The sequence below is a fragment of the Nyctibius grandis genome, chromosome 8, assembly GCF_013368605.1.
Source record: "Nyctibius grandis isolate bNycGra1 chromosome 8, bNycGra1.pri, whole genome shotgun sequence".
Classification (NCBI taxonomy): domain Eukaryota; kingdom Metazoa; phylum Chordata; class Aves; order Nyctibiiformes; family Nyctibiidae; genus Nyctibius; species Nyctibius grandis.
Genome location: NC_090665.1, coordinates 5,105,277 through 5,121,228, shown reverse-complemented (window position 1 = coordinate 5,121,228; position 15,952 = coordinate 5,105,277). Strand labels below are relative to the sequence as shown.

Sequence of the window (15,952 nt, the reverse complement as noted above, 5' to 3'; positions counted from 1 at the left end):
GGGGGCATGGCTGGGCCTGGCTGTCATGATACACTGCATGTTCACGGCACAGCCTAGGCTATTGCAAAGTAATGCTTGTGTTTTCAGCCCAGTGCAGCTGCCTGACTGTAGTTATCCTGCTTTGCTTTGAATAACCCTGCTGTCCCCTTTTCCTGTATAGCTGCTGTAAAGAAAGGAAAAGATTTGCTTTCTAGGAAGAGGAAACTAGGTCACTGCAAAACTACATTTCCCTTCTCACTGGATTCCAGGCATGCTGTCATGGTGCCATGAGGTATTTTCACTATCATTCAACAGCCTAAAGTGGGGAAAGAGTTTCTGAATGGGTAACACATCACCTAACACACTGATGTCAGAGCATTCAAGTTAGCCCAGCCTAACGACTGTAATCCTTGCTTAACATGCTTAAGGATTTCCCCGGTTCCAGAGAGCGGAGATTATCAGATATTCCCATTCCACATTCTCACTGAACTTCAGTGGGCATGAAATGTCTTGGGCCAGCAGAGCCTGGCACATGTTCAGAAACACAGGTTGCCATGTCTCTGTTTCATCCCTGGCCACTCTGTTGTTAAGCACAACAAGTAAAGTGGAAAAGAGCTGTCAAATTCAATGAGTTCCTTACCAACAGAAATGCTTGGGATTTTTGATAGTCTGCATAGCTGAGATGCCTGAACACATGAAGTGAATTAGCACACAGGGAGGTGATCTTTCCCAGTGGATACAGGTCTGTAGTGAGATGCTAGTTTCAGAAATTGGAACAGGACAGCCACTCCTGGTGTCAGAAAACCCTAAAACCAACTTGGAGATCCTTTCTGTTTGGGAATAGAAATGTGCCCTCCATTCCTGCAGGGAAAGAGGGTTCATCACAGTGGTTTTGTGCATTTTTTCCTACTGTAAATGTTTCCCAGCGTGGTACTTTTCATGGGCAGGATTTTCCTGATGTTCACTTTAAGTTTTTCTTCTCTTAATCTTATCATGTTGGCTCCTAGCAGCACCTCATGCCTCATTCCACCCTGTCTGAATCATTGGTACGTTGACACACTGAGTCAAGCCTGTCCTCACTGCTGGTGTCTGCTCAGCTACTTCCAAAACAATCGTTAGTTTTATCTAACTATTTAAAGCTAAATAAGTTAGCTTTATCATTCCCCACCAAAAGCACTCCAGGTTGCATATGTCTTTAGTGTATACATATTGATGGATGGTCCCTTGTATCTAAGGAAGTATAAATTATATTGCAACAGGTGCAGACAAAGGTGAGCAGGAAATGATAAGGGAAATGGAGAGTTTGCCACATGAGGAGAGACAAGAAGAGTTTGGTTGGTTTAGCCTACAAAAATGGAGACCTCATAGATTAAAAAGAATCATCAAAGCTAAAGACATTCAGCATAAATGGCTGTAAGTATGTTTAAGCTAGAAATTGTAATATTCACCGTCATGGAAATCAGATTCTAGGGCAGGCAGACAGACAGAAAAGCTATAGTGAAGTTTGGTGTATGTATACTAGGTATCAAATGATTGCATTGTAATGTTATATCATGCTGTTGCCTACAAGCAAATTGTACGCAGTATGACCTCTCCTCTCATGACTCCTGTTGCTCTAAAATGAACAGGAGTGCACTAGTCCTCTGTATTCCTTTTTCTTACAGAACTATGCAACACCCTGCTGACAGCTCTGCTTTGCTCAGCCTCCAGGAGTATTTCTGACCAGTATGGACAAAAGGGGTGGGAAAACAAAGAGCTTTTCTTCAGGTAGTCTTGTAACCTGATCTATAAGGTGACTCAGCCTCTTCTAACAACAGCTGTTTCGGGGACATGCAGTGGTTAGCATGCAGGATCGGAGTCTGTGCTGCCACTTCCTGATTGCCGCCTTGTGAGTGATCTAAGCTGGGACATGATCAGAGCATTTAAATGGACCTCTCAAACCCCCCCCGAAAAGAGAGGCCAGGGACAGCAGGCTGACGTTGAGAGACAGCGCAGAGGAATAGAGGCATCAGGAAAGAGCCCACAAACCACTTGTCCAGAGCGGCTGCTATCAAACTGATGAAGACAGAAACTCTTGAAAGAAAACTATGTGGAAAGCCCTATTAGGGAAAGAAGTGAGGTTTTGTTTGCCTGTCGTGGCTCACTTCTCCTGTAAGCCCTGAGAGTGCCGTAAAACGTGAGAGATCCTCAAGTGTACCAATGGAAAAGACAGGTATGTTTCTTTGTCTGTTTAAAATAATGCTGCTCTACAGCATGAAAACACAGCCAGGGTAACCAGCATTCCTTTACAGCTCAGTAAATGTGCATGTACATCTATGTACATCGTTTTGTATAATTTTTGTATAAGAAATACAGCTGTGACAGGCTATTAAGAGCCAGACTTTAAACAATGCATCAGCTTTTCGTAACTGTAAGTGCTCTGCCCTTGAGCATTTGTACCATGGCAGATAACTTCTTCACGTTTCTCTTTTTGGGAAAGCTGATGCCAGTGACATTCTATATAACTGGTGTTTTTTAAAGTGATTGAGTTCATGTACTCTATGGATGACAGCAAATTCTGGAATGAGTTCTGTGTGCAGGTCTGTGCTGGGGAAGGGGGGACCTGTGTGAGTACAGAATCTGTTCATGAGCTCTGGTGTATTACAGGATCGAGGTCTGAGCACAGGTCATTCCCCCTGCAGTCAACAGCACACAGTAGGACTTGATACATATCTTTTCCACATAGTCCTCACAAAGCAAAAGTCAATCAATGCCTGCTTAGTTTTATGGCTGCTCCGTTAGAAGCATGTGTGTGAAGGCAAATGTTAGAATTAAAACTAACGAAAGAGCATTAAATTAATGTTTAGGGAAAAACAAAGCAGCTTCAGAATCACTGGATGGTGCTATAGCTTGGGTAGCAGAAAGGGAAATAAGGAAAGAATGTGTATAAATTATAAAGTCAAACTTTAATTTACCTGTGAATTAGTCACTGAAACTGAGGTCACTATAGTACTGAACTGTCCCAAACAAGCTGAGGGGCTTGTTTTCTTCCAACAGTGGCACACTCCCAGTGTGCATAGCTACCATATCTGGTTGTTTTCTGCACTATCACTTCAGCTTTGCTCTAAAGCTAAAGGGGTTTCTTTTGCATGTTCCACCCTGAGCTTGGGAGCAAGTGACATTGTTCAGGCAAAGGTGTCCTTGTACTACCTGTTGCACACCTCCTCCTCTCGCCTTCCTGACTGCCTTTGGCATGAAGAATCCCTCTGGTGTCAAACTTAACCTGGCATCCCCTCAGAACAGGGACATCTCAGCCTTGCTTCTTTGATGTGGCTGCAAGACTATGAACTGAACCTGGGGATTAAATGATAGGGGAAGGAGCAGGTTAGCCCTTCAGCGCTTGGTGGCCAGGTGAGGTGCCCTTAGGGGCAGTCTGCATTAACAAGGCAGCAGAGAGTGATACTTGTACCATTGAGAACTGGGACCTCTGAGTCTGCTGTGCTAATACTGAGCATTACCAGTTCCTTTTGAAGGAGGAGAAATGAATTCAGAGTCTGTCTACTAAACAGTGCTTTTCTGATATTAGCTGGAGGCAATGGTAGGAAATTCTTGTGCATCTGCCATTATGAAAGAAGGTAAGCAAGAGTAAATGTTACTAAAACTAATTCTTTCTATGTCCACTGGTCCCCTGAAAGATGACGTTCAGAGCTGCCAGGATAAGCATGAAGAGGACATCCCAAAGAGTTCCCCATTTGACTTTGTTATAAAGCAGTTCCAAGGGAAGACATCCTCTCCTGGAAATAGAAAAGAACCCCCTTCAGCCATCAAAAAATTCTTCAGGGGCTTTGACTTTGGGAAATCTGAAGGCAAGGGAAGAAGGGAAATTGAAGAAATAGAAATAAACAACTCTGGAGCTGATGATCACAGTGAGAAGCAAGATCTCTCTGAAGAAGGTAATGCTGGTACAATAATGAAATATATGTGCATGTGTATATATTTTAATTTCATGGAAAATCAGTTGCATTTCTTGCTAGCCAAAATGCTGTGTTTTGCTGCTTATAGTTTATCCTTTAGCCAGGATTTGCTTCTGATTGGAACATTATCAAGGATATGCCCTCTAATTTGATAGGTGTGCCAAGCAAGGAGCGGGATCCATGTTGCTGAGGAGGGATAAAGCTTTTGGGTGACCTCTCTCTTGATCTCCAATGTGAGAGGTCAGTGCTGGAGTCAGCTCATTAGTGGCAGAGCTTATTTGGTTTCAAAGCCAAGCTTTGAGCAGTAGCTTGGCTTGTTGTGTTTAAGATGGGTCTCTGTCTGCCCTGCTGCTAAAGCAATCCGAAGACAACAAGAGCAGATGTTTCCTACCACTTGACACTGGTGAGGGGGAGGGGAAAGGAATGGAAATTCATCATGTATGTTATTTTATGCACACAAGAATACTCTTTACATCTACACCAGGGAAAATGAGGCTTTTTTTAAAAAGGAGCTGGAAGGTGAGGCTTAGAACCCCATCCTTTGTCCTAAGAGTTTTGGGTAGGTTTGGGGAAACAATGAGAGAACAGGTACTGAGAGTGGGATTGCTATTTTGTGTAATTTTTGGCTGCTTTTTTCTCAGATATGGGCATTAGATGAAATTACTGATTTGTTAAAGGGTTTAGCGATGAATGTAAATGCAATTTTCCTTGCTGTACGAACTGCATGGAAGAAGGTGGTAAGTGGGGGTTGCTTTGCAAAGCCAAGGAAAGCAGGAACTGCCTTACACAGACAATGTGTGAAAATGAACACAGGCTGTTGTGAAGGAAGCAGCAGACTCACCACACAATTGCAGGGCCACTCGGTGCTCACTGATCAAGTACAGACTGTATTGCAGCAGTGTGGCGACAGCGCAGGCACACAGAGGTGGTTATATGACTTGTGCATCCAGAATAGCTGCAGTTCAGAATTTTGCATGAATTTCATGTCCTTGAACTGGTGGTGCAAACATCCAAAGTTGCTGGCATAAGGTAGTGTGGAGACATGCAACAGGAGATTCTTTTCTCACTGCATCAGGAGCTTTGTAGTGGTATGATCTATAGTGATCTTATCACTCATATTATTGGTCCACATTGATCAAAAATAGAGCCCAGTTTACTGACAAGTTTAGTTCATTTGCTAAAGTCTTCACCCAACAGCCACAGACAGGTTTTACACCTTGTGTTAGTAGCAGAGGTAACCAGGGCCCTGTTTCTTTGTTACTCAGATGGACTTCCACATCTCATTTCTGAAGCGGAGTCACCATCTGCTGAGCAGAGATTTAACCAGTTCATGCAGAAACTGGGAAAGAAACCCAACAGCAAGAATCTGGATCTAAATAATTGTGCATTAAGTGCAGCAGATGTAACAGAGCTGGGTAAATACACATTTTATTCAACTAGTCACTTCATACATTTCTTTAATTCTTATTTGCCTCTTCAATTATTCACTCTCCTTTTTTCCCTTCCCTTTCTTTTATACAGGCCTAGCTTTATCTAACGTTTCATCTGGTGGTCCCAGGTCCCTGAGAAATGTCAATTAATAAATTATATAAATTATGTAATATATAAATATAAAAATCATACAGGTCTGTGAAGCAGATGAATGTCCTTACACTCAAACTACAGATAAGAAAACTGAGGTACAAATTGTCATGGCTTTATAATGCTGTATTAGTTGTAGAAAGCATGCCTCTATTAAGATGTGTTGACATCCAGGGTGTGCAGATAGTATGCAAACAGAATATGCTTTTTATTTTCTTTTTTTTACAGCTTCTTTACTGCCATTTCTCCCAGAGCTGGAAGAGATCAGCCTGTCCTGGAATGGTTGTGTTGGTGGGACTTTGAAAGCTCTCACTGTTCATCTTCATCATGTGAACCTGTTAAAAGTCCTTCGACTTAACAACTGCAGGCTGACAGCTGAGGATGTCACCTCCTTAGGTACAGGATTTCATTTTTGTTTACTCCCAGACAGCTTGGGTCCAATGTAAGCCAACTCATCTCTTCCTACATCCTACCCCTGCTGCTTCCACACTGGGCAATGTAAACTCCTGCTGTGAAGCAGTAGAAAGAACTTGGGCTTATGAGTTATCTTACACATTTGAGTAGCTCTGTCGAGTTCGTTCCTCAGGGCATGAAGGTTTCACATTCAGAAGGGAACTGAATTTGCAGGAAAGCATGTTTTCAATTTAGATTAGTATTTTTTGGCTAGCTTTTGCATCTGGTGGTAGACAGAAGAACTGAAACAGAGTCAGTTATAAGAGAGTCAGCTTAGGTCTTCATGCTGCAAGACAGATGCAGTGCTCATCACAAAAAACAAAAATGATGTTCTTTTGGAGGAGACTTAAAACCAGAAGTGCTGCCTTGGAGCATTATAACCTGTTTTTGCAAGTCTGGGAGAAGCTTATTTCTCTATGTACTTCTTTGCTTAGAGTGCCTACAACCCTGCTTTCTGCAAAGCCTGAGTTTTAGAGGTTTTAAAGGTGGTATTATGCACTCAGGTTCTGATGCTCAGTCACTTACCTCTGGGCCTGGAGTTTACTCCGGGGTGGGTCTGTGATATGTAACCAAAAGAAGGGCAAACTCAAACAACTAGGAATTCTAAAAAACTGCTGCTTATTTTGCAAGTTCTAAAACTGGTCTGAGTTATAAAGCTGGGTATTATGTCAGTCTTATCCAGGCTTTTTCCAGGAAAGGTTCAGAAGTTAAATGACATGTATGGTGGTAGCTCAAAACTGGGTCATGCTATCTGTTGTGGAGGAAAAATGCATCTCTGCAAAAGCTGGTGAAAATAATTGGTCCGTTTCTGATGAGGGTAAAGTCTGTGTTTCATTTTCTATCAGATTTTTTCAAATGTATTTCATTCTTTTTCAAACTCTTTTCTCATACTTTTTTAAACTCTTTTCTCATACTTTTTTTTCCTTTGAGTTTTATTGGTTATATTTCCAATTGATCTATTCCGCCTGGTTCTTCTGTGCTGTTTCCTTTCCCCTTCTGGCTTGGCTTCTGCTGAAACAGACACAAAACTGATCATAGGACTTGAATTTCCAGACAAAATGTGATGCCCTTGACATGTGGAATAGCAACAGTCAGTTTGCATTGATTTTGCCTGCAATTTTGAAAATAGCGTGTGTATTTAGTCCAATGCTGCCTGTTTGAATATATCCACATCTATCTGTGGAAATGTAGCCACTTGTGGACTCAGAGCATTCTTTTTAGAAATCAATGCCTCAAATATAACCATAATATCAACCTCTCCTGTGTGATTGCTCAGAGCTGTGACTGTGAGAGGTGGTAGGAAACCATTCCTGCAGTTATACTCCTTTATTTATCTTCTGGGTGGAAAATGTACCTGGAATGCTAGTCCCCATGTCAAACAGAAACAGGCTATGCTGCAGAGGCTAAACTACTCCTCAACTGTAGTGCATTGCTCAGTATTCAAGACTGAGGCAATAATTTAAAATAAATGCAAAAATAAAAATTAATATCTGTCCTTTTCTCTCAAACCTGGATATTCACTTACAACAACAGAAATAATTATTTTTCTATTACAAATCTTTTGTGAAAAATTAACTACAGACTTGAAAGGTTTTATTATTAAAATACAATTCTCAATTATTAGGTTGATGATGAGACTTTAGATCAAAAATTTGTGTATGATATTTCGAAACTGCATTTGCATAGGGTCTGATTAATTGATCTTTCTTATGTATTAGTTTATGCAAATATACATCTGCCTCCCTCCTCCACAAAGGAAGTTAGGAAGCTGGATTTTGCAGTGGGATGTTAGTATTACAAAGAAGCACTAACAGTTCACGTTGGCAGGTGCGTCAAGCCTAGAAAAGGCTAATTTTTCTGAATGTAGTCAAAATCAGTGCTGTCTGCCTTGAACTCGTGGGAAAGCTGGTTTGGGTCAAAACAATGCTCATCTGGATTTCTTATGAACTGAGTCAGAAATTCCTGTCAGAAATGAAACTTTTAAGTTTCAGAAGTAGCTGTGAGAGGGCTTCTTTCGTCTCCTCCAAAATGACAGTACAGAGGACATTGGAAGTTTGCCATAAAATAGAGCAGAACTATACAGGACAGTAAATTCAGACTTGTCACTTGTATTGATTTCTCTGTAGACTATACTTTCTGGGTCCTGGCACAGGTCAACAATGATGGCCAGGAAGTCTGTGTGTGCTGTGACAATGACTTGTGATCTATATTGCTCCTTAGACAAGGTGAGAATATACACAGCATTGCTGTGATAGCAACAATTCACGGCATACACCAGTTTTCCTGGCAAGCCATTCAAAATATAATAATTTGAAAATCAGGTGCCTAACCTTCCTCTTTAATATATTCCTAACCTGTATTTTTGTCTTGCACTGAAATTGATACCTAGAATGAATCACCTTGGGCTTCTGTTACAGGAGAGGCATTTGAAATTGTTCCTCAGCTTGAAGAACTGGATTTGTCATGGAACAGTAACATAGGTGGAAAACTCTCACTCCTGACAAAAAAACTCCGGAAGGGCTGCAAGTTAAAACTTCTGAAAATTACAGATTGTAACCTGACGGCAAAGGATGGAGAATCCCTTGGTATGTGTATCCACATAGCTGGACTGAGACTGGCTTCACAAAAACGTAGCTTGTTTGGCTTAGATTATGGCTGTATTGAGGTCAATATTAGTGGAAAATTAATTTATTTCAGGCTCTGCATTATGACAGTATTTACCACACAGTACTGGGATTTAATGCACTTTCTCCCAAAGAAGAAAATAGTTCTCTCTAATCATGTGAGGTAGAGTTGAGAAGAATAGCTAGATCTAAACCACAGTCTGGCTGCCTCAGTGGCCCAGGGTTGCTGAATCCTCTGAGACTCTGAGCAAGTCATGTGTGCCAGAATTTCCAACATTGATTGCTTAAAATTAAGCTGCTGAATATGTAGTTAGCCATGGGATGGGAAAGAAGGCCTGAGGGATGGGAGTTTAGGCTGAGCTGGCAAGCACTGAGCACCCCTCCCCTCTTTCCTCTCACCCTAGCTTCATCCTGTGTCGTCTTTTGATCTGATTCTGTGTTTTAAAAGATATTTTCTCCCTAAAGAGAACCCCCTGTGCTCTCATCTCCATGGCAGAAGATGACCCATATGCAACATACTGTCCTATATATTTTCAAGAGAAATTTTTCTTTCCCTTTGTATTCCTGCTTTTTATTCCCCTGTATTTTACTTACTGTCCTTGTATTTTTTCACTGTTATTTTCATACAGATATGTCACCGGTTTTCTTGATTCCTACCCAATCTTTGTTTTGCTGTATTTTTTAGGTAGAAGAGAAACTTAGTAAGTCTAAACCACACATACAGGCAAACCCAGCCTACCTCTTCCTGTTTGTCATGGTGCTACACTTTTCTAGGGTGCATCTGTATATATTCCAGACAATTACCAATTCTGCTTTTATTTTCTTTTTTTCCCAGCTGAAATTCTAAATGCGATCCCAAACCTTGAAGTATTAGATCTCTCTATCAACAAACACATCGGCTGCAGCATGAAGGTTATTGCTCAGGATTTGAAAAATGTGCCGGGCTTGAAAGAGTTAAACTTGCACATGTGTGGATTAAAGCAAGACAGCCTCCAGGGCTTAGGTTAGACTTTATGTTTGGAAAGACTTTCATTCTGAATAAATTGTACATCTGAAAACCATTTGAGAAAGGCAATGAGGTGGGATTTTGCTGATGGTTTGGCAGGATTAATGGGCAATCGTTATTTGCTGTTTGAGGATTGATAAAAGACTACAGAGGCTTTCAGCAGGAGTAGCATTTATCTTCCCTGAGCTCAAGCATGTGAAAGTCAGTGGGGAGAGTCACCCTCCACACCATTTATCTGAGACACATCTTAGGGTAGATAGTGGCTCTCTGGACATGCTGCTTCTCTCCCCAGACAGAACATAGACAAAGGCACAGACAGGCTAGCTAACTTTTAACGAGCTAATCCTTCTCTCAGAGGGGAATTCAAATTCACCTTTATCACTTAATGAGTGTCCAGTGAAGCCATACGAAATGGGCTTATTATCTGTGTCTCTCCCTAGTGGAGGTTTTATCCATAAGACAAAACAACTGGCACTAGTTAGCACATCCAGTAGTAATTTCAGCAAAAGGCTGCGGATTGAATGGATATAGGGGATGAGCTGGCCTCACCTTCACATGCTCCTTTAGAGAAGAATGAAGTTGGATAGATGGGGAAGCTTTGCGGTATTACTGCATGTCTGCTGTGATTATACACTGAAGCTTAGTCTAAGAGCTTTGCTTGCAATACCTTGTGCAAACTTTGATGTTAAAGTAAATAACAGTTAAAGCCATGACCTGTGCTATTGTAGCATCCAGTGACCGGCATGCTCCCTTTTCCATTTCAGACACTGCTTTACAACACCTTGCAGAGCTAAGAAAATTAGATATATCATGTAACAAAGAGATCGGTGGTGGCTTTAAAGACTCAACAGCTCATTTGGCCAGCTTGAAAAATCTGGAAGTCCTTGATCTCCACCAGTGCTGTGTAACAGAAGAGGACATGACCATTTTGTGTAAGGACATGTTGAGGAAATCCGTTAAGAATGTAGGTTTTGTCTTCTGAAAATATCTCAAAGGTGTAAGACATCCTGCCTAACCTAGTCCAGCAGATCTCAGTACATTTTCATTAGGCAGTTCTGGAAGTGCAGTGTGGAGGATAATTTTCTTGATCAATGTGGAATGTTTTTTTGCTATATCAAAGGAAATCTCATAGCGTCTGATCCCATGTGGAACTAAGGACCTGAATCTGCCATGATTCAGACCCATGATGGGAATGTAGGAACTGACACCAAGCACTGCTTTTTTTGATAATCAGTAATTTTGGAAATATCCCAGGACAGTTCCCCCACTGGTATAAATTGGCATGGATCCAAGATGTGTGTGTGCATGTAAATGTAACTACCTAAAACTCCCTTGGTGGACTTTAAGTCAGGTAGACAGTGATGTTAGGAGATCTTGCATTGCTGCTGCTGTGTGCTTTATAGAAAAGCTGAAGACTACAGTCTCCAGGTTGAATTGATCCAACTTATAAATACTATTAGGAAGAAAAAGACATTTCCTATTTATTTGGTGACACAGTTTATTTTTCTGTGTGCATTATCATAACTTTTTGATGCTGGTTTTTACTCTTTAGAACAAAACCAGCAAAAAATCCTGTATTGACCACATCTTATTTTCCATGATAAAGAAGATAATCTGAAAAGCTGCTGCTGAAACATTAGGAAATATTACTATTAGTACTAGCAGTCATGATTTATTTTTAATTTCTTGACCAATAGAGAATAATCACATTAATATAAAGGAGTTTCAGTTAGCAGTGAAGACATTTGGAAATAACCCCCATCTCATTTAGTGTTAAATTCCCTACTTCACCTAGAAAATTTCAACAGGAAGCCATGTTCTGACAACCTCCCACACAGGATATAATACCTAATTTCTTAAATATTCATACTGAAAATGACAAGGCTATTTATGGAGTAAAATATTACTCACCATAAATTTGAGTGTCAAAACTTGGCCTTGACTTTTGGATTGATTTATAAAGAAAAGAAATGATGTCAGGCAAATATACAACTACATATTTGTTCTGGATCGGTGACTGTCTAATAAATATTTCATGTTTTCATAGCCCAGGTGATACCTTTACTCTCCAATCTTCATGAGCTGAATTTATCCTCGAATAAAAATGTCGGAGCCTCATCTGATCCTCTTCTGGGCAGGCTCAGGTTTTTACCGAAGCTGAAATCTGTGGCCATCAGCAATTGTGGTTTAAGCAAAGAGTCGTTTTCATCACTAGGTAGGAATGTTTTTTTAAAGTGTGTCTATTCTCTGTGTATCCTTATGGGACAAAGCATTTCGTTCTCCTTTGGCTGAACTCCAAAGATAGTGGTTATATTACACCACAGGTCCTGAGTGAAGAAGCCTGTGATGAAACCAGTGCTTCATGGGACCTGGTCACAAGGGAAGACCATTGTATATCTTCCCCATTATACCTGAGTGGATGAAATCCTTTTAGTCCTTTGTGTGATAGTGAGCTTTCATATACTCCCTAATTTTGGCAGAGAAAACAAAACATTATTTCATATTATTTCATATATATAATACATATATATATTTGGTTGTAACACTGAATTTGCAGTTTAGTGGGCTGAAGTTTTGACTGAAGGTTTTTCACCTCACTGCAGGTGAAAGTTTCAGCAGAAACTTTCTGGGATAAAGTTAAGCGTGGGGCAACGGAGGAACTGAGGCAATGACTGCAGTAATGGAAAAGATATTGCACAGCCATGAAGAAAAGTCCAGTCTAACACAGGACATGTAAATTCCGCCTCTTTTGTCTACTTACTGCAAATCTCAGTGGATTAGCAGCTGCACTGTCCCTTTGATAGACGTTCCATATGGCACATGAAATCTAAGTACAGAGGGATCTGTTAGTTACTGTGTATTGTGCACTTATAATATATTTTGTACTCTTTACTAGTGACATTGAAACCTATAGTAAAATGACTGCCTTCAGCAGAAGCAGTAGCAAGCTAAACTGGTCTGGGGTCCCTGCAGGAAGAGTACTATGTTTATATCATTACAATTATGTAAGAGTGACATCATGGAAATCAGTGTTGTCAAAAGATGCAGAGCATTTCACCTTGCATGGTGAGTTCATAGCAAAAAATTGCTGTCTTTAAATGGATAGAAAATGGTTTAAAACCAAGCTGTTGTATTAAATGGACTTCAGTGGGACAAGGTCAGGCCAATAATGTAAAAACAAGAAATGTAACAGAAAAAATGTAAAAGAAAAAACGTAAACAGAAAAACAAGAAACCCCTCCACCGAGTCCTTAAAGATTCTATAGGCAGACCTTTCTTATATTCTTTAAGGAGCACAAGAGATATTTTTGTCTGACTTTTATTAGGATAAAATAAGTCATTCTAAGCACAAGTAGGCAGCCTGTTAGGAGCCTGTTTACAGGTGAATTGCCAGTGAGTTGTCTATTGAGACCGTGTTGTTTTCTCTTAGTAAGCAGAAGTTGCTGGTCTTAATCTTTTCAGCTGATGCTGCCCTTCACCTTCCTGAACTGGAGATATTAGACCTTTCTTGGAATAAGTGCGTTGGTGGGAACCTAAAGCTGCTTTTGGGAGCGCTAAAGCTTGCAACGAAGATTCAAGTGTTAAGACTGAGCAGCTGTAACTTGGTGGCTGAAGATCTGGCACTTCTAAGTACGTATAACATGGAATTTACTAGCAGTCAAGGAGCCAGGGCATTTTGACCACAATTCAGAAGGGACTTGTTCCATGGGCTGAGCACGTTTTTGCATAAATCATATGAAAAGATGGAAAATACAGCAGTATTTTTCCCAGAAAGGATTTTCATTTTGCTGAAGACTGTCCCCTGTACATGCACAGTGCAAAAGCTGAAAAGGATAAAAATGCAAAGAATCTTTTAGCAGTTTTATCTATTAATACAAAAAGGTAGCACTTAGAAAATGTAGGGTTTGCATCTGTTTTTTATATCAGATATTTAAAGCTGCCTCTGAGGAGTTTTAGTTTGCTCGGTTGCTGGTTTTGGGTTCAGTAACTTATGGGAAATGTACGTGCTGACAGCCAGTAATACAGGCACTACCAGCTCTCAGGCCATTAGGTGTGTTTCTGGAGTCAAACTATTATGGGAGAATTAAAACAGAAATATTTTAGCCCACCTCTTAGCAGCTGCTGAGAAATACTGGAAAATGGGAACCCAATGAAGAAAGAAATTCTAGGATCTTTTTAAAAACCTGTTTATATTTTATAATCATCCTTGTGATTCTGTGGGCCTGACTCATGGGGTTTGAGTGTCTGAGATTGGCACTAGCTGTGTGACAGCTATTAAGGCCCTGTAATCTGAAGGCTGGTGAGATGAAGCCTGAATATTTTTGACTTTACAAACATCACCCTTGATGGGTGTCTCCTTTGCCAATCATACATTAAGGCTTCCAGTTCCCTTTAAGGTATATAAGGCCCGTTACCCTCCCACAGTGAGAGGTGGCTGTTGTAATCATGCAGCCTCATCTAGTTTTGCTTTCCTCTTTCTAAATCTCCCTGCAAAGCCTGTCTGCCTATTTTAATCAGCATTTGATAGAACCTCCTTTCAACTGACTCAAAGGTTTTCACGTTGCCATACAATTTTAACCTGATACTTCTGTTCCTTTTGAATTGCCTGTGTTTCAAATGTCGTACATTCCTTCAGCTGTGATAAAATGTTCTTTCTGAGATCAACAGCAAGTGATTTTGTGTAGCTGAGGAGCTGAATCTTGCTGTTTGACCACTGAAAGGCCTTAAATAATATGGTGTTATTTAAAAAGGTTTTAAAGCAATTGCCAGGATGTATTAGTTGTGTCTGTGTCTGTCATTTCTTGCAGCATTACTGACGCAGGATGGCCATCTAGCCAGATTACGGAAGCTGGATTTGAGTTATAACAACAACATCGCTGACGAAGGGTGGGCCGTTTTCTGTCAAGGCTTAGCAGTATTCAAAGAACTCTCAGAGCTGGATGTCAGTCTTCGCCCATTGTCCTGCCGTGACTGTGGGACGTGGTTCAGCGAGTTGTTAGCAGCCCTGACAAAGCTGCCTGCCTTGGTAGAGCTGGGGATGCAAAGATGGGTCCTTTCAGAATCGCAGCGGAAACGATTGGAAAGCTTTAATCAAGACAACAAAAGAAACATTCGTTTTGACTGTTGATGGAGGTTGAAGGTTTCTGGAAGGCCTTTCACAAGCAGCACATGAACCAAGTATTATGTGTCTCTGCCTTAGAAGACTGCCCAGTTTTTAATAATCTCATCTCATGAGAGCTCTTGAAATAGTTCCGCAATTATAGAAAACTGTTATTTAACCTTCTGCATGCATAGATCATTCCATTTAATAACATATTCTTTCAGATTCTCTGGGCCATGCTTACACTACTATATATGCTTAATCTTCATGTTGTGAATACAGCAATGACTACTGTCAAAAGAGCAATGGTGATTTCAATGGACACCCTGCAGGTTTGCCAGCAGAGGGAAGTGGCTGGGGTGTGTGCTAATGCAGTGGGTGGGCAGTGTCAACGTGACCTCATGTATACAAAGAAAATGCCTCTAATGTGAAAATACTTGAAACCTCTATGTTTTAAATTTCAGTTTCTTCTCCCCTAAAGCTTTTGCCTCTCTGTGAATGCATTAAATCTACATAAATGTGAGATTTGGAAAGCATCCCAGCAACTCAGGATTATATGTTAGTCCAGTAAGGAGAATACAGAAGGAGCTGTTCTGCCTCTGCTCTGGCCCTTGACGCCATCTCACAGTGTAAATGAGTCCTGTGTACAGAATCAGCATAAAATCAAGGTAAGAAACAGTTGATTGGTCTCAGAGGCAAGTGAAATGCTGTGGTAGGTTAAATCAGAGATATGTCCTGCTACCTTAGCAAGGATTTTGGATACAGAGAAATCCGTAAGCGCTCTGGATAAGGTTATGCAAAGACTTCAGGATACTTCAGGGATGCTGATTCTCATCCTGAGCTGTTTCAGCCTTACCCAGACTGTGCTTTCTGTACAGACCCTTTTATGACATGCAGCACAAAACCAAACTTCCAGATCTAAGAGTTTTATCTAGAGCATATGAAAGGCAGTGGGAGTCCCCGCAGTGCCTTCATGCTTCCTTCTTTCAGGATTAATCCATTAACCTTCACAACACCTTGTGACATAGACAGTGTTCTTATCCTTACCCTAACGATGAAGGAAATGAGCAAAGTCTATTATTCAAAGCCACAGCGCAGATTCTAGCTAAGAGCAGAACACCCTGCTCTGTGCCCAAGACTTGTTAGAAGAAGCACCAACCTGGGATGTGTAAGTGGCTCCTCCTTTTTTCATGCGATCATTTCTTATTTGGCATTTCATTGTATTTAGTTACACAGAGCCAAATTCTCGCATAGTC

The 15,952-nt window shown here is 40.8% G+C and overlaps 1 protein-coding gene across 2 annotated transcripts; it reads left to right on the top strand.

The window, feature by feature from the left end:
- Positions 1-2,178: 2,178 nt before the first annotated feature.
- LRRC31 (leucine rich repeat containing 31) lies at positions 2,179-14,723 on the top strand. 2 transcript variants are annotated; one of them, XM_068407000.1, is made up of 10 exons: positions 2,179-2,191; positions 3,654-3,911; positions 5,198-5,347; positions 5,742-5,909; positions 8,384-8,551; positions 9,426-9,593; positions 10,361-10,528; positions 11,644-11,811; positions 13,058-13,225; positions 14,404-14,723. In XM_068407000.1, exons 1-10 carry the CDS (start codon positions 2,179-2,181, stop codon positions 14,721-14,723), a joined length of 1,749 nt encoding a protein of 582 aa, XP_068263101.1. The 2 variants fall into 2 exon arrangements, with proteins under 2 accessions (XP_068263101.1, XP_068263100.1); XM_068406999.1 differs by having other exon boundaries at positions 3,654-3,920.
- The last annotated feature ends 1,229 nt before the right edge of the window (positions 14,724-15,952 follow it).